We start from the raw sequence: 27,630 nt of genomic DNA, 5'->3' as shown, positions 1-27,630 counted from the left end.
TAACCTTGTCTTAATTGCTAATTATTACACTTTCATTTTCAATTAATTTTAAACTAAAATGTTCAAATAACTGTAACACTGCTCCTGTACTGAATGACAGTGACACAGTCACCACTGAACCGCTTGCTGGTAACAGGCTTAGCCACCATGTGACAGCTTGAAACATCTGCTCATCAGCTGTTGTATGCAAGTCCAAGTTCAGAATAATGTATAACGTGGGTTAGATGACAGTGTATAGTCCACTGGAAACCACTCTTCAATAAATCAATGCACAGATTTCCTGTTCCCTGAATCTTGGCAGGCCTGCATAACTTTATCTGTGTGGCTCTACTTTTGTGTGTCTGCAGTTCTGTTTTTTTGATGTATAGTTTATTTACAATGTCGTGCTAATTTCTGCTGTACAGCTAAGTGACTCAGTTACACACACATATACGTTCTCTTCCGTATTCTTTTCCACTATGGTTTACCCCAGGAGATTGCATATAAACTGTGCTCTACAGTAGGATCTTCTTGTTTACCCATTCTAAATGTAATAGTTTGCATCTACTAACCCCTCATTTCCAGTCCATCCCTCTCCTTCCCACCCTTCCCTTTGGCAACCAGAAGTCTGTTTTCTATGTCTGTGAGCCTGTTTCTGTTTTATAGATAGGTTCATTTGTCCCATATTTTAGATTCCACATATAAGTGATATCATATGGTATTTGTCTTCCTCTTTCTGACTTACTTCACTTAGAATGATAATCTTTAGTTGTATCCATGTTGCTGCAAATGGCATTCTTTTTTATGGCTGAGTAGTGCAGTTCTATTTTTTAATCTACACTATTTACCTTTTGAAAGCATGCATAAACAGATGAAGTGGTAAATTACAGTTTCAAAAGAATAATAGAAAAAAGTATACTTTAACAAACTTTAACTTTCACTGTCAAACTGTACTTCAAAGATGCACAGCTAAAGTAACTGAAAAGAACTCCAAGTGACATGAATGATTTGGCCTGATGAACAATTTTATGAAATTAACCAAAAAAAATCACACTTTTGAGACTCAGGAACTGATCCTAATTTTAATATTATCACAGTTCTTTGCTACGAAAGATTAGTGTGTCCTCTGGCTTAGCTTTCTTCTGTGGATTAATCCTACATCTGTCATGTTAAAAAAAATACATGCAATTCTTATATGCAACTAAAGTAGCAAAGCAAAATTACTATTTTTCAAGTAACCAGTTGTCTCAATTTCTAGTTCATATGGATATATACCATCTACAATCAATTATATAAAGAATGAAAATGACACTTCAGGAATTACTGAGCTTAATCCCTCTACATTTCTTAGCATAATACTAATTTATTTCCCTTTGTTTTATCTTAGCCAGCTGCTTTTTACCAATTTTTTTATCCTTCTTGTTCATAACAAGTTGATGTAAACGTTCCTTTAGTTTATTATATTCACGCTCTTTTCTCTTCATATCATGATTATATTGAGTAGCTCGACTTGCAATGATATTTTGTAATTTCTGCACCTAAAAAAAAAAAAGCATTTCCTATTAAATGAGTCCCTTTTGGATTGGTAAACTCAGTTAAAATTTACAAATTCAAGAGAGAGAAATCATCCTAGAATTCAGCTCCTCATAGAATAGTTTAAAAATTACAGGATTATTCTTCCTTCTCTATAACCACTGGAAACCACTCTTTAAAACATCATTAAATAAAGCATATAAAATGTTTATTTTTTAATTCTGAAATTTCCAAAGCTTCTAACTCTCTAAATTATCTTCTACACCTTTCACCCTAGATATATAGATTTTGATCATTTAGAAACCACAAACTCTTATGGAAGTATTAATGTGATTAAAGCTTCATTTGAAACAAGTAGATCATTTGTAAGGACTTCCTTTTACCACTGACTTGAATCATTTTATTCTTTCTCAATCTGTGACAAGCCCAGTTAGTCATAGCATGTGGCAGCAGATAAACAGGTTTGTTTTTCTCTGATCAAAAACAGCTCTCAAATTAGAGTGAGACAAACAGCAGACAGAATCTGGTTCAGACATTTGCTAAGTACATATTACATGCCAAGCACTACTGGTCAATGTTTTTATCTGCTATGACTGTTTAGGCAGCCCTGGATGGGAAGTAAGTTCTATAAAGACATTCGTTATCTCTGCTAGAGATGATCATGTTTAACTTAGTCTTTACTAAAGAAGAACAATAGTCAAACCATTTCAAGTATAATCAACAGATTCAGTCAAAATTTTCCATGAAGTAACTCAAGGAAAAGTATACATAACCTTGTGGTTTAGGTAAGATACTTCATTACCCACTTACTAAATATACTACTACATAATCAAACATGGCAAAACAAACCTGTTTAAATCACTGTAAGGTTCTTCAAGAAATATGCTCCCTTAAAAGTCTAATTATCATCAAAGCAACATATACAACACTGAAAATGGTCTGCTTTTACAGTGATCACGTGGTCAGAAATCAAAACACAGAGCAGTAAAAACCTAGTGATTTCTTCTTATATAAATTCAGATAATTTCAAATGCATTATTAGTTCTATAGGTCCAAATACCAAGTAATCAATAAAGCAAAAATGAGATTAGAATTATAATGTCTTCAGCCTAGAAATCAGATTTTTAATGTGAATTGCTTTTTTCAAACAGTAACTCGTGTGTTCATTTAGCCAAGTAATTGTCTCATTAGATGGACAATGTCAATATTTCAGATAGTTCAGGAAGAAGCATTCAAGTAAAGCATTCAAGTAAAGGTATGACAGAGAATAAAAGATCTGCATTTAAAGCACGCTTGTGTCTGACAAAAAGTGGCCGTGCGTGTTGAGTCCAGGATGGATGGTATAGAACACTGGATGTCACAAGCTGTGCACTGACATACTAAGCCAGATAAACCCCTAGGGGAGAGGGAGCTGGAGAAGGTTCCTGACCTCTGAGTATGATACAACACTATATACACAGAGGTCTGCCATACCAATTTGACACAGGATGAATAAACGGTTCTTTCTTGTTATAAAGTTAAGTGACCGTTACGGTCACCTCAAATTACAAACAACAACAAAAAATTCACTTAAACTTTATCTGCAACAACTGACAACTCACCTCATCTTTCTCATTTTTCAGTAGCTGATGCAAATTCCTATTCTTGCATTGTAATTGTCTGTCTCTTTCCTGAAGACCAATCATTTCTCTCCTGGAGGTTTCCAGCTGTTCCTAAAACATTCGTATGCAATTTTGACTAAAATTAACATTGGATTCAGAGCAACTGAATCCTTAAAAGATTAGTAAAAACAAGTTACATGTACTAGGATTTGTTACCTAAAATTGAAGTTTACCAGCACACAAAATATTTAAAACAATTATTATAAAGCTTGATACTACAGTTACAAATTTTAAATTTGGATAGCAAATTTTAATTTAAATACCAATTTTAATATATATGCAAAAGTGGATCCTTCAAAAGGCCCTTCACCTATTCCAGTGATATTGCCACTGAACATTTTCATAATTTCCTTTTAATACTTTTTAACACTTCTATGGCACACTCTTAAGAAAGATCCAGAAATGATCTGGAGCTAAGTCTGAAGACAGGTGACTAAGCAAATATAACACTCCAGGTCAGAAAAGGTGGGACTGCAGCATACCAGTCCTGCCTTGCAAACAATAAACTCTCTCAAACTCTTTCCCCAAGGGCAATGGCAGCATTGCCAGAAACAATATGGGATTAAAATGTGTGTGTGTTAGTCACAGAGTCGTGTCTGACTCTTTGTGACCCCGTGGACTGTAGCCTGCCAGGTTCCTCCATCCATTGGATTTTCCAGGCAAGAGTACTGAAGTGAGTTGCCATCTCCTTCTTCAGGGGATCTTCTCGACCCAGGGATTGAACCTGGGCCTCCCACATTGCAGGGGGATTCTTTACCATCTGAGCCACCAGTGAAGCCCTGGGATTAAGATGTTCACTTTCAATTCATTTCACACATTTCCAGAGGAACTGTGCCAAAGTATGCATAAAGCTGCTAGAGTATTTTTTAAATCCTGTAATCTTTATAAAATATAAAAGGCACTCAAGTGATATCACAACTAACCACAAACAACTTGCATGATCTCTGTAACAGTGGACCACAAGAAAAATTTAGGAATATAACTTAGATAGCTACAAGGTTGCCAAAATTTCCTGTCATGCTTAAAACTTCCTATCGTGCCAGACCATCTGGCACTGGGCCAGCTGACATGTCCCACACACATCAAATCAGTCATCCACTTTACATGAACTCACCATCTTCTCTGCAAATCTATTTCTTATCCCAGTGAATCATACCACCATCATCAGTAAATTCAAATCAGAGACCTGACTCTCTTTTCCCCAAATTCAATTTTTCATAAAATTCTACTCATTCTACTTCTTGAGTTTTCCTCATGTCTCACTCTTACTCTCTTCACTGGCACTTTCTCAGTTCAAGCCCCAAACACCCCTGGACTGAGCAATTGCTAAGGACTGCTAAGAGATGACCTTTTCACCAGGCTTTCTGAGCCCTTTTCCTCCATTTCTCTCTTCTATACCTCCTCCTCTAATCTCTTCAACCAACTCCAGATGGATAGTCACATGATTCCTTGTGTTTACATTCCTTGGTGCCTCCAGGTTTCTGCACAATGCCTTTCACCCCTGGAGACAGCGTCCCAGCCCCTGTCTTACTATTCTTCATCATATATCACATAGATCAGCCTCTACTGAGCTCTTTGATGTTCCCTGAAAGGAAAATACTCTTATCTCCATGCTTTTATATGGCTCATACGCTCTGCCTAGAATGGCTTTCCCAACACGAGTGAATTTATTAATTTATTTCTTTTAATTGGAGGCTAGTTATAATTTTGTAGTGGTTTTTGCCATACATTGACATGAATCAGCTACGGGTGTACATGTGTTCCCCATCCTGAACCCCCCCCCTCCCACCTCCCTCCCCATCCCATCCCTCAGGGTCATCCCAGTGCACCAGCCCTGAGCACCCTGTCTCACGAGTCAAACCTGGACTGGTGATCTATTTCACATATGGAAATATACATGTTTCAATGCTAGTATCTCAAATCATTCAACCCTCGCCTTCTCCCACAGAGTCCAAAAGTCTGTCCTTTACATCTGTGTCTCTTTTGCTGTCTTGCATATACGGTCATCATTACCGTCTTTCTAAACTTCATATATATGCATTAATATATTGTATTGGTGCTTTTCTTTCTGACTTACTTCACTCTATATAATAGGCTCCAGTTTCATCCACCTCATTAGAACTGATTCAAATGCATTCTTTTTAATGGCTGAGTAATAGTCCATTGTGTATATGTACCACAGCTTTCTTATCCATTTGTCTGCTGATGGACATCTAGGTTGCTTCCATGCCCTGGTTATTGTAAACAATGCTGCAATGAGCATTGGGGTACACGTGTCTCTTTCAATTCTGGTTTCCTCAGTGTGTATGCATAGCAGTGGGATTGCTGGGTCGTATGGCAGTTCTATTTCCAGTTTTCAAGGGAATCTCCACACTGTTCTCCATAGTGGCTGTACTAGTTTACATTCCCACCAACAGTGTAAGAAGGTTCCCTTTTCTCCGCGCCCTCTCCAGCATTTATTGTTTGTAGACTTTTCGATATCAGCCATTCTGACCAGCGTGAGATGGTACCTCATTGTGGTTTTGATTTGCATTTCTCTGATAATGAGTGATGTTGAGCATCTTTTCAAGTGTTTGTTAGCCGTCTGTATGTCTTCTTTGGAGAAATGTCTGTTTAGTTCTTTAGCTCATTTTTTGATTGGGTCATTTATTTTTCTGGAATTGAGCTGCAGGAGTTGCTTGTATATTTTTGAGATTAATTGTCAGTTGCTTCGTTTACTATTATTTTCTCCCATTCTGAAGGCTGTCTTTTCACCTTGCTTATTTATAGCTTCCTTCATTGTGCAAAAGCTTTTAAGTTTAATTAGGTCCCATTTATTTATTTTTGCTTTTTTTTCCACTACTCTGGGAGGTAGATCATAGAGGATCCTGCTATGATTTATGTCAGAGAGTGTTTTGCCTATGCTTTCCTCTAGGAGTTTTATAGTTTCTGGTCTTATGTTTAGATCTTTTATCCATTTTGAGTTATTTTTGTGTATGGTATTATAAAGTATTCTGGTTTCATTCTTTTACAAGTAGTTGACCAATTTTCCCAGCACCATTTATTAAAGAGATCGCCTTTTCTCTATTGTATATTCGTGCCTCCTTTGTCAAAGATAAGGTGTCTATAGATGCATAGACTTATCTCTAGGCTTTCTATTTTGTTCCATTGATCTATAATTTGTCTGTGTGCCAGTACCACACTGTCTTAATGATTATAGCTTCGTAGCACAGTCTGAAGTCAGGCAGGTTGATTCCTCCAGGTCCATTCTTTTTTCTCAAGAATGCTTTGGCTATTCAAGGTTTTTCGTATTTTCATACAAATTGTGAAATTATGTGTTCTCTGAAAAATACTGTTGGTAGCTTGATAGGGATTGCACTGAATCTATAGATTGCTTTGGTAGTATACTCATTTTCACTGTATTGACTGTTCCAATCCATGAACATGGTATATTTCTCCATCTATTTGTGTCATCTTTTATTTCTTTCATCAGTGTTTTATAGTTTTATATATATAGGTCTTTTGTTTCTTTAGGTAGATTTATTCCTAAGTATTTTATTCTTTTCACTGCAGTGGTGAATGGAATTGTTTCCTTAATTTCTCTGTTTTCTCACTGTTAGTCTATAGAAATGCAAGAGATTTTTGTGTGTTAATTTTATATCCTGCAACTTTACTATATTCATTGACTAGCGCTAGTAATGTTCTGGTGGAGTCTCTAGGGTTTTCTATGTAGAGGATCATGTCATCTGCCAACAGTGAGAGTTTTCCTTCTTTTCCAATCTGGATTCCTTTTATTTATTTTCCTTTTCTGATTGCTGTGGCTAAAACTTCCAAAACTATGTTGAATAGTAGTGGTGAGAGTGGGCACCCTTGTCTTATTCCTGACTTTAGGGGAAATGTTTTCAATTTTTCACCACTGAGGATAATGTTTGCTGTGGATTTATCACACATGGCTTTTATTATGTTGAGGTATGTTCCTTCTATTCCTGCTTTCTGGAGGGTTTTTATCATGAACGAATGTTGAATTTTGTCAAAGGCTTTCTCTGCATCTATTGAGATAATCATATAGTTTTTATCTTTCAATTTGTTAATGTGGTGTATTATATTGATTGATTTGCAAATATTGAAGAATCCTTGCATCCCTAGGATAAAGCCCACTTGGTGATGATGCATGATCTGTTTAATAGATTGTTGGATTCTGTTTGCTAGAAATTTGTTAAGGATTTTTGCATCTATGTTCATCAGTAACACTGGCCTATAGTTTTCTTTTTTTGTGGCATCTTTGTCTAGTTTTGGTATTAGGGTGATGGTGGCCTCATAGAATGTGTTTGGCAGTTTACCTTCCTCTGCAATTTTCTGGAAGAGTTTGAGTAGGATAGGTATTAGCTCTTCTCTAAATTTTTGGTAGAAATTCACCTGTGAAGCCATCTGATCCTGGGCTTTTGTTTGTTGGAAGATTTTTGATCACAGTTTTGATTTCCGTGCTTGTGATGGGTCTGTTAAGCTTTTCTATTTCTTCCTGGTTCAGTTTTGGAAGGTTATACTTTTGTAAGAATTCGTCCATTTCTTCCAAGTTGTCCATTTTATTGGCATATAGTTGCTGATCGTAGTCTCTTATGATCCTTTGTATTTTTATGTTGTCTGTTGCGATTTCTCCATTTTCATTTCTAATTTTGCTGATTTGATTCTTCTCCCTTTTTTTCTTGATGAGTCTGGCTAATGGTTTGTCTATATTATTTATCTTCTCAAAGAACCAGCTTTTAGTTTTGTTGATTTTTGCTACAGTCTCCTTTGTTTCTTTTTCATTTATTTCTGCCCTAATTTTTTATGATTTCTTTCCTTCTACTAACCCTGGGGTTCTTCATTTCTTCCTTTTCTAGTTGCTTTAGGTGTAAAGTTGGGTTATTTATTCAATTTTTCTCTTGTTCCTTGAGGTAAGCTACATAGAGTTACATAGAGAAGAGAAGAGGGAGGAGGGAGATAGAGGTGACCAAGAGGAGAGAGGGGGAGTCAAAAGGGGAGACACCAATCTAGCCAGTAATCAGTTCCCTAAGTGTTCCCCATAGCCCAGAACACCCAGAGAGATTCACAGAGTTAAGTAGAGAAGAGAAGGGGCAGGGAGGAGATAAGAGGTGACCTGGGGGAGAAAAGGGAGAGTTAAAAGGGGAGAGCAATCAAGCCAGTAATGACACCCCTAAGTAAAAACGGGTACTGAAGTTTAAGATTCGTAAAGGTACAAAATTGATACCAAAAAGCAAAGATTAAAAATCTAGAGTAGATGTTAGACTCTCAAAAATACAATATTAAAAATACAAAGCAAAATCAATCACAAAAATTACAAAAATTATATATATGGATTCATTTTGATATTTGGCAAAACTAATACAATTATGTAAAGTTTAAAAATAAAATAAAATTTAAAAAATATATATATCAAATTTGCTTTAAAAACAGGGTCTTTTTTTGCAATAGTAGGTTATAAAATTAAAGGAGTAATACAGAACTTAAAAATTTTTAAATTTGTTTTTAATTAAAAAATTATAATAGTAAAAATATATCTAGAAATTTCTCTGGAGCTGTTCAGGGCAGTGTGAGGTCAGTTCAGTTTCAGATAGTTCTTCTTTCCAGTTTATACTTCTTCTCAAGGTCTATAGGCCCCTTCCAAGCTTTAGTCAATGCTAACTACAGGGTTTTAATCTGCTGCACCTGTCACTTCCAGAACGGTTCCCTCTTCTTTGTTTATTTTGGTTTCCTCTGTTTGCAAGTCTCTTCAGTGTCTAATTTCCACCCTGACACAAGGGGGCGCAGGTGGTCACTTATTTAGGCCCACTTTGCTGTGGGAGGGAAGAACACTGCAAACAAATATCATTGGCATGTGTGGGGAGTGCTCGCAGTGTATGGATCACACTGGGTTTGCCCCAGCTCACAACAGAATGTGCTTTCCTGGTCTACACTGCTGAGGCTCCAGGTTGCTCTGCAGGGGAACTGTCTAAACCAGGCCCTGCATTTCCTGCACTTCTCAGGTCTAAGCTGCTCAGGTTCATGTTCTCATGTACTCCACAAAGTCACAGACTCGGTTGGGTATGCATTTTGTGCCCTTCCCAGGTCCGAGCAGCTCAGGTGGCCAGATGCTTGGTGTGCACTGTCCCAGGTGGGCTGTGCATCTTAATCACCTCCCAGGTCCCAGCAGCTCGGTTTCCTGGTTATGCCGCGAGAACACTGTCTCAGGTATGCTGTGTGTCTCCTCTGGGGAGCTGATCTCTGGCTGTGACCCTTCTGGCAGATGTCAACCATCTAGGATCCCAGCAAGACTTGGATTAGCAACTGAGAGCCTGCTCAGTGGTGGAGGATGCTGGTCTCTGGGGCCAACATTGCCCTTTGTCTTCTGGCTCTGGCTGTCACCAGCCTGCCTCTCTGCCTCGGGTGGGTGGATGGGCCAATCTGCAGCTGGCTAGCTCGCCTTCGGTATTCGCTCAATCTTTTGTTATGTGAGCGGGCCAGGCTGCACCTCAGGTTAGAGCTTTTTGAAGGAAAGTTTTTTTTTCCCCTCTTGCTGGCTATCCCACAGTTTGGGTTGCTATCTCACGAAAGCTCCCTCAGAGTGTCCTCAGGGCATTCAGGCCCGGTCCTTACCCTAAATGCAGCCTGTACCTCCCTGTCCTGCCCACGCTCGCTGGTGGTGGACAGGAGCGTCTGGGCTAGTTCTCTGCTGGGAGTTGTGGTTAGGCGCATATTCTGTGGGGTTTTTTTTTCTTCCCCTCCTAGTTATGTTGCCCTCTGAGATTCCAAAACTCCCCACAGACCCGCCAGAGAGGGTTTCCTGCTGTTTGGAAACCTTCTCCTCCTTCATGACTCCCAGGACAGGTCTCCATCCCTAACTCTTTTGACTCTCTTTTTGTCTTTTGTATTTTGTTCTACCTACTTTTGAAGAGAACGGGCTGCCTTTTTGGGTGCCTGGTGTCCTCCAGAGTTCAGAAGTTGTCTTGTGCAAGCTGCTCAGCGTTCACATGATCTTTTGACGAATTTGTGGGGGAGAAAGTGGTCTCCCCATCCTATTCCTCTGCCATCTTAGGACTGCCTCCACTACTGAATTTTTATTCATTCCTCAAATCTCAGATCAAGTGTTACTTCTCTCTGTAGCATTCCTTACCTCCCACACCAAGAATGAGTAAAGCAAATAATTACAGATCAACTTGTCCCTTTACAATGACTACAATCTCCTTGCAAACAGGGACAGGGTTCTACTCATATTTGAAACCGACTGACTACAACAAAAATACTCCATAAATTCTGCTCAACAAATTGAGTGAAAAATAGTTAGATCTTGAAACTTTTCTAGGATAGATTAGCAACTTCTCCCATTGTACACACATTTCTGTCCATAGCTGATCCAAAATACCTGATTTTGGCCCAGATCAAATCCCAAATTAGAAGATTTCTTAGAAAACACTCTACGTTTAGGTCGTCCCAATGAATGATCATTTCTTAGAGGAAAGGTTCAATAGTCCCAGATTACCAATATTTTATGTAATTACTCACTAGCTATTTACAAGACAGTGAACCAAAGGTGCCTAGAAAAAATTTTAATGCAGAATTACTCCCTTCTAGGACTTAAAACTTTGGGTCTGTCTAATTCAAAAGATCTTCCATAAGTTTCTCTGATTAAAACTAAAATCCACAGCCTTTTAATAAGGTTGGAGGGTACCAACTATCCCCTCTATCACAGTTCCCCAATCAGCCACAGCATACAGAATGTACAAAAACCTAATATTATTATAATAGAGAAAATATACTGTTATATATGTATATGAGCTAAGACAACAACATACAATAGTATTCGGCAGTGACAGGCTGGTATGAGCGAGGGCTGCTGAGAAGCTAAAATGCTTCCCTATTATATATATTTTATATTATATACTAGAGATTCTATTATTTTCCAATAGAGCTTAGAGATTCAAAATGCTGAGCAAGTTGTTGTTGTTATCTGTTCTTGGAGTGGGGTAGGAGAAGATACAGAAGAAAAATAAAAAAGAAAACCATTATAGAACCGTATATCTTTAAAAAAACTTTGCTTTGAATTGACTATTACCTCCTTTATAATATACAATCATAAGTCCCTATCAGACTGTGATTTGAATACCTTCTTTCCTCTCAATAAATGAGAAATTCATTTCTTAAATGAATAATACATTTTTTTTTAAAAAAGGAATACATTTGTTCATTTAAAAGGAAAGAATGAAAACAAAATAGAGCCAGCAACAGATGTGCTATATAGTTCAAGGTAGCAGGTCAATGTAAAAAACACTTCTTTTGTTCTGAGAAATAAGCAGGTCTCTGAAAGCATTCTTCTCTGGTCCTCTCTAGAGTCCCAGGGACTTCTAAGACTTAGTAGGTATCTGGTCTGCTTTCATTATTGAGCTTTAGCAACTGTGGCATAGATCACCTCAAGAATATTATTCTTGAAATAAACTGATGCAGTATCTCACAGTAAGATTATTTTAAATTAAGCATCTACTTTATTAAGCAAGACTGGATAGGGTGGGGGGAGGTCCTCATTTTATTTTCCTCAGATGTAAGTATTTCTTGATCTAACTTTTCAAAGATTCAGCAAGACACCAAACAGTTCATAAAATCATCACCTTCAACATGGATATCATGCAGCAGCACAGTTGGTATGTACAAACTATGCTCACTTTCACTCAGCAATTTTAAAAAATCCTAAAACTTTAAAAAAAAAAAAAAACACTAAAATTTGTTTGATAAAGTCCAATGAAAATTTATAGTATCAAACTACATAACAATGGCATTGAAATACACACTGAAATGTAATTTCTACCTTAAGTTTTGCATAGCAGTTCTGTAGATGGTCCATATCGCTTCCCAGTTTCAAATTCTGTGTTTCCACATTTTCCTGAGCTAGAAGGTTCTTCCGCTGAAGTACAAGTAGCTCATTCATGCAATTTAAAACAGCAACTATATTTAATCCTCTCTTTGTCTCTTTACCTTTGGATTCTTCATATAATGAAGGAAAACCGAAAGTAGTCAATTCCTAGTAGGAGAAAATGTTTTCCTAAAAGTTGGTTACTGACAACTTAGTAAATAAACAAAAGACAGAAATCTCTTCTGAGAAAGAAAACTATCCTGAGATACTTAAGAGAAGAGTACCTATGCCAAAGGACAAAGAATTAAGAGACCTGGGCTCTTTCAGCCTCTGCTCTACAATTACCTGTGATCTGGAATAGGCACTTAGGTTTCTACATGTAAAATAAGGGTAAGGCTCCCCCTGGCAGAGCTCCTAGAGTGATGAGGGAGCCGAATGGTTGCATCAAAAGCATTCAGCTGGTATCTAGACTATATGGTCACCAAGGTTCTCTGCAAATCTAAGTTCCGGGCCAATATGTAACATACGTGTGCTTGACAAGTTTACCATTCTTATGTTCTGTTGTATAACATGATTTCTGTTATTTATTGTATCTTACAAAAAAGTTACCTGATCAAGATATGAGATACTTTGCTCAATATTCTCTTCTGTGCAGAAGGCACTAAAATAACTGTGCACGTTTTTTGATAAAGGTATTGAAGAACATAGCACTTGCTGTGAGTATAAACTTGATGGAGACATCTTTGTTTCTGAGGTATATTGAGAGATAGTTTTGCTTTCTGAAAGAATCAATAAACATAAATAATTTTCAAAAATGCATGCAAAGCTAATTACATGATTTTCATTACCAAAGATCTGAATTATAGAAATATTGTTTTTTCAAATTAGGGCAAAGCTGGTTTTTGTATGAAAACTATATAATATTTTCCAAAAAATATACAATAAAGTGGTGGTCTTAGAAGGCATGTTAAGTTCCAATATTCTATCTTAAAAATTAACAGTACTTTAGATTTATAAAACTGTTAGGCAAAACCTCCTTGTCTATGCACTCAAACTTTATGTGATTAAAGGAATAAATCAGAGAAATATACTGAGGTAGCCAATGAATTTATTTCAAATGCAGAAAAATCTCCTCAAGTAATCAACTATTCAGTCAAAGCACTTAACCCTGCTGCTGCTGCTGCTAAGTCGCTTCAGTCGTGTCCGACTCTGTGCGACCCCATAGACAGCAGCCCACCAGGCTCCCCCGTCCCTGGGATTCTCCAGGCAAGAACACTGGAGTGGGTTGCCATTTCCTTCTCCAATGCATGAAAGTGAAAAGTGAAACTGAAGTCACTCAGTCTTGTCCGACTCTTAGCGACCCCACAGACTGCAGCCCACCAGGCTCCTCCATCCATAGGCACAATCCTTAGCTCTCCCTGATCATTTTACTAAAGAAAGATGAAAATTATATATTTTACTCCTATTATGTCTCTATGTACATATTTAGTATTTATGGTAATTATAGTGTCACTGAAAACTAACATTTGCAATTACTGTTCTAGCTTACAACTATTGTAAACTCCGTTACCTGAAGACAGACCTGGATCTGTAACAGTCATCCAATCTCCCATAGCAATCACCAGAGCCAGGATACCTGAGGAACCAATTCAGCAGTGACACATTCAGCCCAGCTGCTGTCACTCTTCTATGTAGGCATTTCCTTAGAAAACCAATCACAGAATAAGAGCATCGAATTAAACATATGAAGGCAAATATAAAGTCAATGCATCAGAAATAGTCATACGTGCTTCAGAAGGATTCTGTATTACTCCCATGTACTATCACATAGAACACAGTAAAGCACAATAATAAAAACTCTGTGTGTGTGTGTGTGTGTGTGAGTTCAGTTCAGTTGCTCAGTCATGTCCACTCTTTGCGACCCCACGGCCTACAGCACACCAGGACTCCCTGTCCATTAGCAACTCCCGGATTTTACTCAAACTCATGTCCATTGAGTCGGTGACGCCATCCAACCATATCATCCTCTATCATCCCCTTCTCCTCCTGCCTTCAATCTTTCCCAGCATCAGGGTCTTTTCCAATGAGTCAGTTCTTCCCATCAGGTGGCCAAAGTACTGGAGTTTCAGCTTCAGCATCAGTCCTTCCAATGAATATTCAGGACTGATTTCCTTTAGGATGGACTGGTTGGATTTCCTTGAAGTCCAAGGGACTCTCAAGAGTCTTCTCCAATAGCACAGTTCAAGATTCTAGCTTGTGCTTCCTCCAGCCCAGCATTTCACATTATGTACTCTGCATAGAAGTTAAATAAGCAGGGTGACAATATACAGCCTTGATGTACTTCTTTCCTGATTTGGAACCAGACTGTTGTTCCATGTCTAGTTCTAACTGTTGCTTCCTGACCTCCATACAGATTTCTCAAGAGGCAGGTCAGGCGGTCTGGTAGGAATGGCAAAGGTAAGGTAAGGTAAGTCACTTCAGTCGTGTCCAACTCTGTGCGACCCCATAGACGGCAGCCCACCGGACTCCCCCGTCCCTGGGATTCTCCAGGCAAGAACACTGGAGTGGGTTGCCATTTCCTTCTCCAATGCATGAAAGTGAAAAGTGAAACTGAAGTCGCTCAGTCGTGTCCGACTCTTCGTGACCCCATGGACTGCAGCCCATTAACCCAGTGCCATTAACCACTTCAGTATTCTTGCCTTGAGAACCCCATGAACAGTACTAACAGTGTGTGTGTAAGGATCAAGGTTGAAAAGCTTCTCAAGTTATAATAAGGTATTCGCATTACTTCACATATATAAAGTACATGATCTGACTCACAATATAAATCTAAGGTACAGAATTGTACTAGAATATTGGAGTGGGTTACCCCTACTCCAGGGGATCTTCCCAACCTGGGGATCAAACCTGTGTCTCTTGCATCTCCTGCACTGGCAGGCGGATTCTTTACCACTGCTGCTGCTGCTCCTGCTGCTAAGTCGCTTCAGTCGTGTCCGACTCTGTGCAACCCCATAGACGGCAGCCCACCAGGCTCCCCCATCCCTGGGATTCTCCAGCCAAGAACACTGGAGTGGGTTGCCATTTCCTTCTCCAACGCATGAAAGTGAAGAGTGAAAGTGAAGTTGCTCAGTCGTGTCCGACTCTTAGTGACCCCATGGACTGCAGCCTACCAGGCTCCTCTGCCCATGGGATTTTCCAGGCAAGCGTACTGGAGTGGGGTGCCATTGCCTTCTCCGTCTTTACTACTGAGCCACCTGGAAAGCCCTAATAAATATTTCCAAATTATATCCTTTAAAGTAAAATTCCTACTTTACTTTTTTGAAAAGAAAAAAATTTCTTGATCAGCATTCCCATTTTTTGTTTGCAGTTTTTACTAACTATATTAGCAAAACTTTTAATTAGTGTTGGCATGGATGCAGTGAAATGAATACTCCCATACACTGCTCTCAAGAAAGATTAGAACAATTTATACTGCTACCAAGCAATTCGACAATATGTATCAAAGTCTTAATAATGAACATATATTTTGATGCAGAAATTCCACTTTTAAAACTTAATCCTAATAAAATAACATTTTCCACAAAGATTCACCTACATATTGTTCCTTATAATATGAAAAAGACAGAAATCACTTATATGTTCTACAGTAGGAGATTGGTTACATAATACATTTATATACTGGAACACTGTGCATCCTTAAAACACAATCTTTCAGAATTAGAGTGGCTAACAAATACACAAAAGGCAAGAAACATATATGAATCAAGTAGACCAAGTATAAGAAACACATAAACTTTTTAGTCTACCATTCATACTTCTATTTTTCTATAGAGATAAGGGAAGTAGTAAATATTTCTCCACCATGAAAAATTCAAGTGAAATTATAAATGGCAACTGGAAATTGATTTCAAGGTCAGGGACAGGAGGAGAGAGGTGAAGACGGGAGGCAAACTGGAGAACACATGTCAACACTTTGGACAGCTGCTTCCCAGCCACAATAAACTGTGGCCAAAAGAGAAAGCAGCTCCTATGTTGGTACATCATTTCATTTTGAGAGATGTTGAGATGCTGGATTTCTCTGGGAAATCTCCAAATAATATTAGCAGCTAATTACAAACATGAACTATGCAAGCTACCTTGTGCAGAGGCGGAATGGCTAGAAGGGGGAGATCAGAGCACCATACATTTTGATCTGAGAGGTGGTTACTTAGGTACACATATCAGCACAATTCGTCAAGCTATACACTTAAGACCTGTGCACTTGACTGAATAGAAGTTATACCTCAAACACCACCATTTTTTAATAAGCCAAATAAAATGTGTCTTTAGGCCAGATCTGGACTGTAGATGGAGAGTTTATCATACCACCTCTCTTTTGAATACTAAAGATATGGGAGACTATTCACAATATGATGTTAAAGTGAGACGAAATCTTTCATTCATTCAGTAAAATTTTAACTGTGCTACTACAACACTAGCATGCTTTTCTAGGCATAGGGAAAGCCCGGCTCTCAGGAAGTCCATATTCTGGTGGGGTAGAAATAGATCAGAAGCAAGCAATAAATTACAGTAACATCACATTCATTGTGATGAGAATAAGGAAAATAAAACACTAATGAGAGAATGTGGGGGAGGGATCTGGATCAGTCAAGGAAGGCTGCACTGAGATGCTGATGTCTGAACTGAGACCTAAATGATACGAATCATCAACCACAAAAAATAGCCAATGACCAGAGAAGCCCAGGTGGAGAAAACAGGGCATACAAAAACCCAAGATGGAAAGAACTTGGTACATATGAAAAACATAAAAACAGCCAGTACACCTGAAGCACAGTAACAGATGGACAAAGTTGGATTTCCTCTAAACTGCAATGAAAAGCTCTCAAAGCAGTTTAGGCAGGAAAGAAACGTGATCCCCTTTAGGCTTTAAAAATTATCGTTACAGCCACTCTGCCCTATGAGATTATAGGGGGCAACAGTGGGCACTGAAGAAATCAAGCTACTGCAATAATTCAGGCAAGAAGACCAGAGTTACAGTATGTCTCTTCAGTGAAAGCAGAGACACATGGATAAATTAAGGATGTGGCCTGGAGACAGAACCTTCAGGATTTATAGATGGATTGGAACAAGGGCAAAAGAGAGATGACAATTCCTAGATCACATAGCAACATAAAATATATACTCGTGCAAATCACTGTATGTGATTTGCATACATATTATGCAATTCACAATTATGTGATATCACATATCACAATTACGTGATAAAATGTCACATATTGTACACATATTATGATGTCACACACATACACACAGAAGGCTTTCTAGTCTGGCACTGATCTTTTGCTATTTTGCTACTCATGTGTTTTGGGAAGAACACCTTGAACTTTTGTACTTTCCACTGACCTTAAATGGGTGTTTTTAGCAACAGGAAGAACAGGATGAGAGTTGAATCTGCACTCAGAAAGAAAAATGATCTCACTTTTGGTTTTCAGAAATAGTAGCTATAAGCAAAACAGAATCCAAGGGACAATAAACCCAACGATTCTAACCTGGCTCTGGTTTGGGTAACTTACTTTAACTTCTCCAAGCCCTAGTTTCCTCACTGATAAACTGCCATTATCTTCTAAGGATTGAGATAATGTACGTAAAATATTTATTTAGCAACTGCCTGGCATATGGGACACATGTAATTAATATCAGTTGTTATCATCATCATCCCAACATGGATCTGATTGGTATGAATGACAGGATTCTAAAACCTGTAACAAAATGCATTGCTGCTCTCATTAAGACTTCAACATAAATCCTCAGAAGATCTGAGACACATCATTAGAAAACATAACACTGGCTCTAAGTGCCTTTTCTCCTCATACAGAAAGATTATTAAACACCAAAATATGTCTAATACAATTCGTTGTTGTTCAGTCACTAACTCGTGTCTTGACTCTCTACAACCCCATGGACTACAGCAAACCAGGCTTAAATCTCCAGTATCTCCCTGACTTTCCTCAAGTTTATGCCCATTGAGTCAGTGATCTACTACATATCCACAATTTAAAACTGTAATTTAAGTCAGTTACTCTTAACTGTGTGTTTAGCTCTCCAGTGTCTACAGGTTTCAACAGTAAATTGTTCCCTGTCCTGTTAAAAACAAAAACATAGTTGCAAAATATTCAGGTCTAGTTAAACATCCAAAGTGAAAACCAAAACTACTCTTCTGTTCAATGAGGCACCAAATCATACACACTGAGGCTTGCGATAAAATGTCAACTAGCCAGTCTTTTCAAGAACAGAGAATACACGTCAATATGCATCCCAAAAGAGAATAATTTATGCAAACTATCCTATACTTGTCTCCTGAGAAACCTGTATGAGGGTCAAAAAACAATAGAATCAGACATGGAACAACTGACTGGTTCAAAATTGGGAAAGGAGTACGTCAAGGCTGTATATTATCAACCTGCTTAGCTAAATTATATGCAGAGTGAGTTCAGTTCAGTTCAGTCACTCAATCATGTGACTCTTTAGGACTCCATGGACTACAGCATTCCAGGCTACCCTATCAATCACCAATTTCCAGAGCTTACTCAAACTCAAGTCCATAGAGTCGGTGATGCCATCCAACTATCTCATCCTCTATCGCCCCCTTCTCCTCCCACCTTCAATCTTTCCCAACGTCACGGTCTTTTCCAGTGAGTCAGTTCTTCGCATCAGGTGACCAAAGTATTGGAGTTTCAGCTTCAACATCAGTCTTTCCAAAGAATATTCAGGACTGATTTCCTTTAGGATGGACTGGTTGGATCTTCTTACAGTCGAAGGGACTCTCAAGAGTCCTCTCCAACACCATGTTCAAAAGCATCAATTCTTCAGTGCTCACCTTTCTTTATAGTCCAACTATCACATACATACATGACTACTGGAAAAACCACAGCATTGACTAGATGGACCTTTATTGGCAAAGTAATGTCTCTGCTTTTTAATATACTCTCTAGGCTGATCATAGCTTTTCTTCCAAGGAGCAAGCGTCTTTTAATTTCATGGCTTCAGTCACCATCTGCAGTGATTTTGGAGCAAAAAAATAAAAATAAAATAAAGTCTGTTACGGTTTTCACTGTTTCCCCATCTATTTGCCATGAAGTGATGGGACCGGATACCATGATCTTAGTTTTCTGAATGTTGAGTTTTAAGCCAACTTTTTCACTCTTCTCTTTCACTTTCATCAAGAGGCTCTTTAGTTGTTCTTTACTTTCTGCCATAAGTGGTGTCATCTGCCTGTCTGAGGTTATTGATATTTTTCCTGGCAATCTTGATTCCAGCATGTGCTTCATCCAGCCCGGCATCTCTCATGATGTACTCTGCTGCTGCTACTACTGCTAAGTCACTTCAGTCGTATCCAACTCTGTGCGACCCCACAGGCGGCAGCCCACCAGGCTCCGCCATCCCTGGGAGTCTCCAGGCAAGAACACTGGAGTAGGTTGCTATTTCTTTCTCCAATGCATTAAAGTGAAAAGTGAAAGTGAAGTCACTCAGTCGTGTCCGACTCTTCGCGATCCCATGGACTGCAGCCTACCAGCTCCTCCATCCATGGGATTTTCCAGGCAAGAGTACTGGAGTGGGGTGCCATGATGTACTCCGCATGTAAGTTAAATAAGCAGGGTGTCAATATACAGCCTTGACGTACTCCTTTCCCAATTTGGAACCAGTCCATTGTTCCATGTACAGCTCTAACTGTTGCTTCTTGACCTGACAGATTTCTCAGAAGGCAGGGAAGGTGGTCTGGTATTCCCATCTCTTGAAGAATTTTCCAGTTTGTTGTGATCCACACAGTCAAAGGCTTTGGCATAGTCAATAAAGAAGATGTTTTTCTGGAACTCTCCTGCTTTTTCAATGAACCAGTAGATGTTAGCAATTTGATCTCTGGCCCCTCTGCCTTTTGTAAATCCAGCTTGAACATCTGGAAGTTCGCGGTTCATGTACTGTTGAAGCCTGGCTTGGAGATTCTAAGCATTACTTCGCTAACATGTGAGATGAGTGCAACTATGCGGTAGTTTGAACATTCTTCACCATTGCCTTTCTGTGGGATTGGAATGAAAACTGACCTTTTCCAGTCCTGTGGCCACTGCTGACTTTTCCACATTTGCTGGCATATTGAGTGCAGCACTTTCACAGCATCATCTTTTAGGATTTGAAATAGCTCAACTGGAATTCCATCACTTCCACTAGCTTTTGTTCGTAGTGATGCTTCCTAAGGCCCACTTGACTTCACATTCCAGGATGCCTGGTGCTGGGTGAGTGATCACACCACTGTGGTTATCTGGGTCATGAAGATCTTTTTTGTATAGTTTCTGTGTTTTCTTGCCACCTCTTAATATCTTCTGTTTCTGTTAGGTCCCTACCATTTCTGTCCTTTATTGTGCCCATCTTTGCATGAAATGTTTCCTTGGTATCTCTAATTTTCTTGGAGATCTCTAGTCTTTCCCATTCTACTGTTTTCCTCTATTTCTTTGCATGGATCACTGAGGAAAGGCTTTCTTATCTCTCCTTGCAATTCTTTGGAACTCTGCATTCAAATGGATATATCTTTTCTTTTCTCCTTTGCCTTTAGCTTCTCCTTTTCTAAGCTATTTATAAGGACTCCTCAGACAACCATTTGCCTTTTTGCATTTCTTTTTCTTGGGGATGGTCTTGATCACTGCCTCCTGTACAATGTCACAAACCTCCATTCATACAGTTCAGGCACTATATCAGACCTAACCCCTTGATTCTATTTGTCTCTTCCACTGTATAATTATAAGGGATTTGATTTAGGTCATACCTGAATAGTCTAGTGGTTTTCCCCACTTTCTTCAATTTAAGTCTGAATTTGGCAATAAGGAGTTCATGATCTGAGCCACAGTCAGCTCCCGGTCTTGTTTTTGCTGACTCTATAGAGCTTCTCCATCTTTGACTGAAAATAATATAATCAATCTGATTTCAGTGTTGACCATCTGGTGATGTCCATGTGTACAGTCTTTTGTGTTGTTGGAAGAGGGTGTTTGCTATGCCTACTGCGTTCCCTTGGCAAAACTCTGTTAGCCTTTGCCCTGCTTCATTCTGTACTCCAAGGCCAAATTTGCCTGTTCCTCCAGGTATTTCTTGACTTCCTACTTTTGCATTCCAGTCCCCTATAATGAAAAGGACATCTTTTTTGATGTTAGTTCTAGAAGGTCTTGTAGGTCTTCATAGCACGATTCAACTTCAGCTTCTTTAGGATTACTGGTTGGGGCATAGACTAGGATTACTGTGATATTGAATGGTTTGCCTTGGAAATGAACAGAGATCATTCTGTCGTTTTTGAGATGGCACCCAAGTACTGCATTTCGGACTCTTCTGTTAACTATGACGGCTACTCCATTTCTTCTAAGGGATTCTTACCCACAGTAGTAGATATAATGGTCATCTGAGTTAAATTCACCCATTCCAGTCCATTTTAGTTCACTGATTCCTAAATTGATGTTAACTCTTACCATCTCCTGTTTGACCACTTCCAATTTACCTTGACTCATGGACCTAACATTCCAGGTTCCTATGCAATAGTGCTCTTTACAGCATTGGACTTTACTTCCATCACCAGTCACATCCACAACTGGGTGCTGTTTTTGCTTTGGCTCCATGTCTTCATTCTTTCTGGAGTCACTTCTCCACCGTTCTCCAGTAGCATACTGGGCACCTACCAACCTGTGGAGTTCATCTTTCAGTGTCCTATCTTTTTGCCTTTTCATACTGTTCATGGGGTTCTCAAGACAAGAATACTGAAGTTGTTTGCCATTCCCTTCTCCAGTGGACCACATTTTGTCAGAACTCTCTACCATGACCCATCTATCTTGGGTGGCCCTACAAGGCATGGCTCATGGTTTTACTCAATTAGACAATGCTGTGGTGCATGTAATCAGTTTGATTATTTTTCTGTAATTGTGGTTTTCATTCTGTCTGATGGATAAGGATAAGAGGCTTATGAAAGTTTCCTGATGGGAGAGACTGAGGGGGAATCTGCACCTTTTTCTGATGGGCGGGGCCATGCTCAGTAAATCTTTAATCCAACTATATGCAGAGTATATATGAAATGCCAGGATGGATGAAGCAAAGCTGGAATCACGACTGCCAGCAGAAATATCAACAACCTCAGATATGCAGATAACACCATCCTTATGGCAGAAAGTAAAGAGGAAGTAAAGAGCCTCTTGATGAAGGTGAAATAAGAGAGTGAAAAAGTTGGCTTGGTATCCAGTCCCATCAGTTCATGGCAAATAGATGGAGAAACAATGGAAACAAGTGACAGACTTTATCTTCTTGGGCTCCAAAATCACTGCAGATGGTGACTGCAGCCATGAAATTAAAAGACGGCTGCTCTTTGGAAGAAAAGCTATGACCAACCTAGACAGCATATTAAAAAGCAGAGCCACTACTTTGCCGACAAATGTCCATCTAGTCAAAGCTATGGTTTTTCCAGTGGTCATGTATGGATGTGATAGTTGGACTATAAAGAAAGTTGAGCGCCAAAGAACTGATGCTTTTGAACTGTGGTGTTGGAGAAGACTCTTGAGAGTCCCTTGGACTGCAAGGAGATCCAACCAGTCCATCCTAAAGGAAATCAATCCTGAAATTCACTGGAAGGACTTTTGCTGAAGCTGAAACTCCAATACTCTGGCCACCTGATGTGAAGAACTGACTCACTAGAAAAGACCCTGACCCTGGGAAAGATTGAAGACAGCAGACGGAGATGACAGAGGATAAGATAGTTGGATGGCATCACTGACTCTATGGACATGAGTTTGAGCAATCTCCGGGAGTTGGTGTCAGACAGGTAAGCCTGGCATTCTGCAGTTCATGGGGTAGCAAAAAGTCTGACACGATTGAGCAATTGAACTGAACTGAATCTGTAACCCCCAATTCTCTTTATATAGCATGGATTAGAGTAGCTGCCCAAATTCCCAAAATCATGAATGAATTTTATGAGCAAGACAAAAGGCTTAATAATTCTTAATAATTCAATATCTTGTGAAAGATACTTCATTCATTTAAGATGGATGGGAACAATCATGAAATAAAGAAAAAAATCTATAAAGTAACCCATAAGTAAGAATTTTTTCTCCTACACATCAGAAAGACATAGTTTTGTTCCTTCCAAGTGAATAACATATATATAGGCACATAATAAACTTTTACATTTCAAGTACTCCTCAATGTACATTCCAATAAATCTTCATAAGGGAAAATCTTACTACTAATTGCAGTAAAATTGCAAACTTCAGTAAAAATTTTATCTCACTATTTCTGAAGAACTACTTTGGCATCCATCTATATTGCTATGGGCCCCAAGTACAACATGATATACCTCAGTGTAAAATAAGCAAGGGTAATGTGGTCTTTTCTGGGTGGATTATGCTGAAGTCAAAATTATCAGGTAGCCATTTTTTAGGTTAGAATCCTGGTAGAAAATTGAGAAGCAGTGAGACAGCATATTAAAAAGCAGAGACATTACTTTGCCAACAAAGATCCGTCTAGTCAAGGCTAAGGTTTTTCCAGTAGTCATGAATGGATGTGAGAGTTGGACTATGAAGAAGGCTGAGTGCCAAAGAATTGATGCTTTTGAACTGTGGTGTTGGAGAAGACTCTTGAGAGTCCCTTGGACTGCAAGGAGATCCAATCAGTCCATCCTAAAGGAGATCAGTCCTGGGTGTTCATTGGAAGGACTGATGTTGAAGCTGAAACTCCAATACTTTGGCCACCTGATGCAAAGAGCTGACTCACTGGCAAAGACCCTGATGCTGGGAAAGATTGAGGGCAGAAGGAGAAGGGGACAACAGAGGATGAGATGGCTGGATGGCATCACTGACTCAATGGACATGGGTTTGGGTAGACTCCAGCAGTTGGTGATGGGCAGGGATGCGTGGCATGCTGTGATTCATGGGGTCGCAAAGAGTCGGACACGACTGAGTGACTGAACTGAACTGAACTGAGACAGTTGAACGTAACGATTTACACTGTTTCTGAAAGAAAATGAGGATTTTAATAAGTTTCCAAAAAGAAATCTATCACTCTTCATGTCAAATTATTTTCTTTCATATGCATTTATCTATATTACAGATAGGAAACTTGGGCTCAAGAAAGTCAACAGGACTGCCTGAGGTCACACTTGTAATGGGTTGTGAAGTTCAGTTGCTCAGTCGTGTCTGACTCTTGAAGCCTAGACACAAATCTCCATCTTTAAACTGGTGCTCTTCACTCTACCATTCAATCTTTCAACACCGTACACACAAATCCATTGATTAATCTATCTACGTTAAAAGTAGAATATAATGAAAGATTTTCATCAATGTTCTTTAAAAGACTGAGTAACTCTAATTCATTTTAAACGATTCCACTCAGAACACGCAATTCTTAAAGGATCTTACCTACTATTTGAGATACACTTCTAAACTTCTCCCGTGCTGTGCCACCACCAATAGCTTTTTACTCATTTATAAACACTTTGCTTTAAAAAGCCATAAAGACAATGCCTAGAAATGAGATCAGTTCCACAGAAAGTTTAATGAGGGTGGAAATAAGTCATTTTACCGAGCGCAGGATGGGCACGCTGCCTTGTCCCACCTGCTGTTTCTGTTTGTTTGATGCAAAGAGGACAATTTAGAAAACCTCTTTTTGGTTCAGGAGATCCTACCAGAGGAAGAAACATAGGACCTGCCTGCCAGCCTTTCATTTTTCCTTGCTCTATCTTTTGTGGTAGTGGAGCCTGGATGCTGTTACCCATGTAAAAGGAAAGGTTTAAAGTGGTATCCTTTGGGCTTTTACCAGAACATGTTGCTGAACACCAAGCTTTTCAAGATGGTCCTTAAATAAAGATTTAAAAAAAAAAAAAGTCATTTTACCATTTATCCCTAAAATATTAAGACATCATCAAATACAAGTTTATGGATCTTTAGCAAGAACATTTGTGGTTCTAGGTTAATTACATGTGTTTTTTCCAATAGAAATGTTCCTTGCCTGGTTTTTCTTCCTTCTTCCCCAAAGACTCAGGGTTGCACAATATATATTAACCACTTATAGAATTTTGGGGTAGGCAGCCTGTAGGATACAGTCATTCCTGTATACACCTTTAGATTATTCTGTTCCTTCAGTGTGGGCTATATTTAGTGACTAGCTTCTAACAAACAGAATAAAGCCGAAGTGATTGGATTTTACTTTCATTAGGTTATAAAAAAGGCCGTGCTTTACATTTGGGGTCATTCCTGGTGGCTCAGATGGTAAAGAATTTGCCTGCGGTACAAACTGGCTTTGATCCCTGGGTTGGGAAGATTCGCCTGGAGAAGAGAATGGCTACCCACTCCAGTGTTCTTGCCTGGGAAATTCGAAGGACAGAGGAACCTGGCACACTGCAGTCTACAGGGTCTCAAAGAGTCAGACACAACTGAGTGACTAACACTTTGACACTCACTCACTCTTGGATCCCTGTTTTTGGAGAAAGCAAGCTGTCACAGCTGTCCTGTTGCAAGCAGCCCCATGAAAGGCCAATGTGGCAATGAACCAATGTCTCCAGCCAACAGTCAGTGAGGGCTTGAGGCCAGCCAGGAGCCATGCGAGTGAGTCTGGAAGTAGATCCTCCCCACTCAAGCCCTGAGATGCCTGCAGCCTTGGCCAACACCTACAGTAGCCTAGTGAGAGACCCTGGGCCAGAGGCACCCACCTAAGTGGCACCCAGATTCCCAATGGACAAAAACTTGGAGATAAACGACTTATTTTAAGCTGCTAAATTCTGGAGTAATGTGTTATGTATGCAGCAATAGATAACACAAGTTTGTATACACATATATGTATTAAATTTGTGAGTCCCTTCCATAATTATGTTTCCTGCTGAAACATAACGAAAGTGATACCATGCACACTCATCAGGTTTATGACAACGATACCATGCAGTATTACAATGAATCATTTCATATACTTTCAGTTTACTAGTTTATGAACTTCTAAACTAGGGTGGGAAATGTATTCACCTTTGTATCCAACAGTTCCTGAAACACAGCAGGTGCTCAAGCAGACATTTATAACATGAACCAAGTCCCACATCTGGCACGCTCTCTTTGGCCTGTGTGCTCCACTTGTGCTTTATTCTTTCACCTGCCCCCAAACTAACATTTCTTCAAAGCCCAGATCACCCACCATCATCCTGTTCACATACTCCAAGGAACTCTATTCTCTGGGTCATTCTAGTTTATTTCACTTTTCCCATCTAGACTCCTGAGTCACATTCTCCACTTCTGTACCCACCTCCCATTTTAATAATCAATGAATACCCAAGTAAATAACTGATGATAAATTAGCACATTCATTCCAGCAAGCAAAAGTGGATAAACAAAAACAGCAATGGAAGAGAAGCACAAGATGTGAGTCCTTTAGAGAAAAGAACTACTCTTCATCATCTCCCAAATCTCTCCTAACACTTCTACCCACGGAACGAACGCTTGGCAGAAACCTAAGTGATGTTTTGATTACAAGATTTCCTTCACACAGTACACTATTTTAAGTGTTCTTTTCAAGTTCACTTGAAATTCAAACTTGAGAAGGCACGACTGCCTACCTAATCAGAGTTCTAAGACAAACTTCAATCAAGTGTCAGAAAATATTGCTTTTTTCATTATACAGGAAGGTAGTAACATGATACTATCTGGGCTTCTAAACATTACACAGGATTTTCCACAAATAACCAACTAAAGTCTTTGCTAAAATCTCACAAAATTAGAGTTACCCAACTTTGGGTTAAGAAAATAAAATTCTTAAAGTCTTTAAACGTTAGTCCTTACAAATTCAGCCATAAAACTTTAGAATTTAATTATCTGCATACTTTAATAAATGCTATTACTCTCAAAAACCAAATACTTTATGATTACATGAAAAAATACTATGTTCTACTATTTTATTCTAAAATAAACTATAGCTTTCAATTATTAATACCTGTTACCTTACATAAAACTATTCAGATATGCATATCAGTACAGATAAATACTAAATTCAAACTCTTAAAATCCAGTTTTTACAAATTTAAGATCTAAATCATTTCATCTGAGTGGCATAATAGATTTTTCCATAGAAATAAATTCTTCTCCATAAATTAAATTTTAATATATATTTGAATGGCTGAAACTCAAAATCTGCTATCCCTTTAATCACCCGCCTTGTTGCCGAGTTTGTGGCTCTGAGGACCTGCAGTTGGGGACACAGTGTGAGTACTGTGAGCCTCGCAGGCCTGGGGCAGACAGGTCATCCTGACCAAGTCTCTCAGCTGGCTTCCTCACCCAGAAAACAGGGTGATACTACCTACTTTGTAGGGTGGTTATGGGTATTTAGTGACATAAGTAGTAAAAACTAAGTACCGAATACCTAGGGAACTGATCTAACAAACACGTCAGGTGCTGTTCTAAATGCTTTAAAACTTTATGAAGACAACCTTCACAACAACCCTAAGTCATCACATTATTTCCCTTTTCAGTGATAAGGGACATGAAGTACAAAAAAGCTAGGTAATTTACCCAAGGTCACACAGCTGGCAAGTGGCAGAATCGG

General features: G+C 39.0%; 1 protein-coding gene across 13 annotated transcripts in view; it reads right to left on the bottom strand.

Moving 5' to 3' along the window:
- Positions 1–27,630, bottom strand: part of SSX2IP (SSX family member 2 interacting protein) — a 59,385-nt gene that overhangs the window by 16,539 nt on the left and 15,216 nt on the right. For 8 of the 13 annotated variants that reach the window (XM_015464815.3, XM_005204403.5, XM_010803391.4 and 5 more), the window contains 5 exons: positions 13,604–13,735; positions 12,643–12,812; positions 11,989–12,201; positions 3,114–3,224; positions 1,382–1,517 (listed from right to left, as the gene is read on the bottom strand). In XM_015464815.3, coding sequence (XP_015320301.1) covers positions 1,382–1,517; positions 3,114–3,224; positions 11,989–12,201; positions 12,643–12,812; positions 13,604–13,646 — 673 coding nt within the window. In that variant the 5' untranslated portion in view covers positions 13,647–13,735. Of the gene's footprint in view, positions 1–1,381; positions 1,518–3,113; positions 3,225–11,988; positions 12,202–12,642; positions 12,813–13,603; positions 13,736–27,630 lie in introns of those variants that run through there. The other 5 variants (XM_010803394.4, XM_024989495.2, XM_024989496.2 and 2 more) reach the window with 2 other exon arrangements.

This window comes from Bos taurus, chromosome 3, assembly GCF_002263795.3.
Source record: "Bos taurus isolate L1 Dominette 01449 registration number 42190680 breed Hereford chromosome 3, ARS-UCD2.0, whole genome shotgun sequence".
In the NCBI taxonomy this organism is placed as follows: Eukaryota; Metazoa; Chordata; class Mammalia; order Artiodactyla; family Bovidae; genus Bos; species Bos taurus.
Note: the sequence above shows the minus strand (reverse complement) of the source record. Positions and strands in the feature narration are given on the sequence as shown.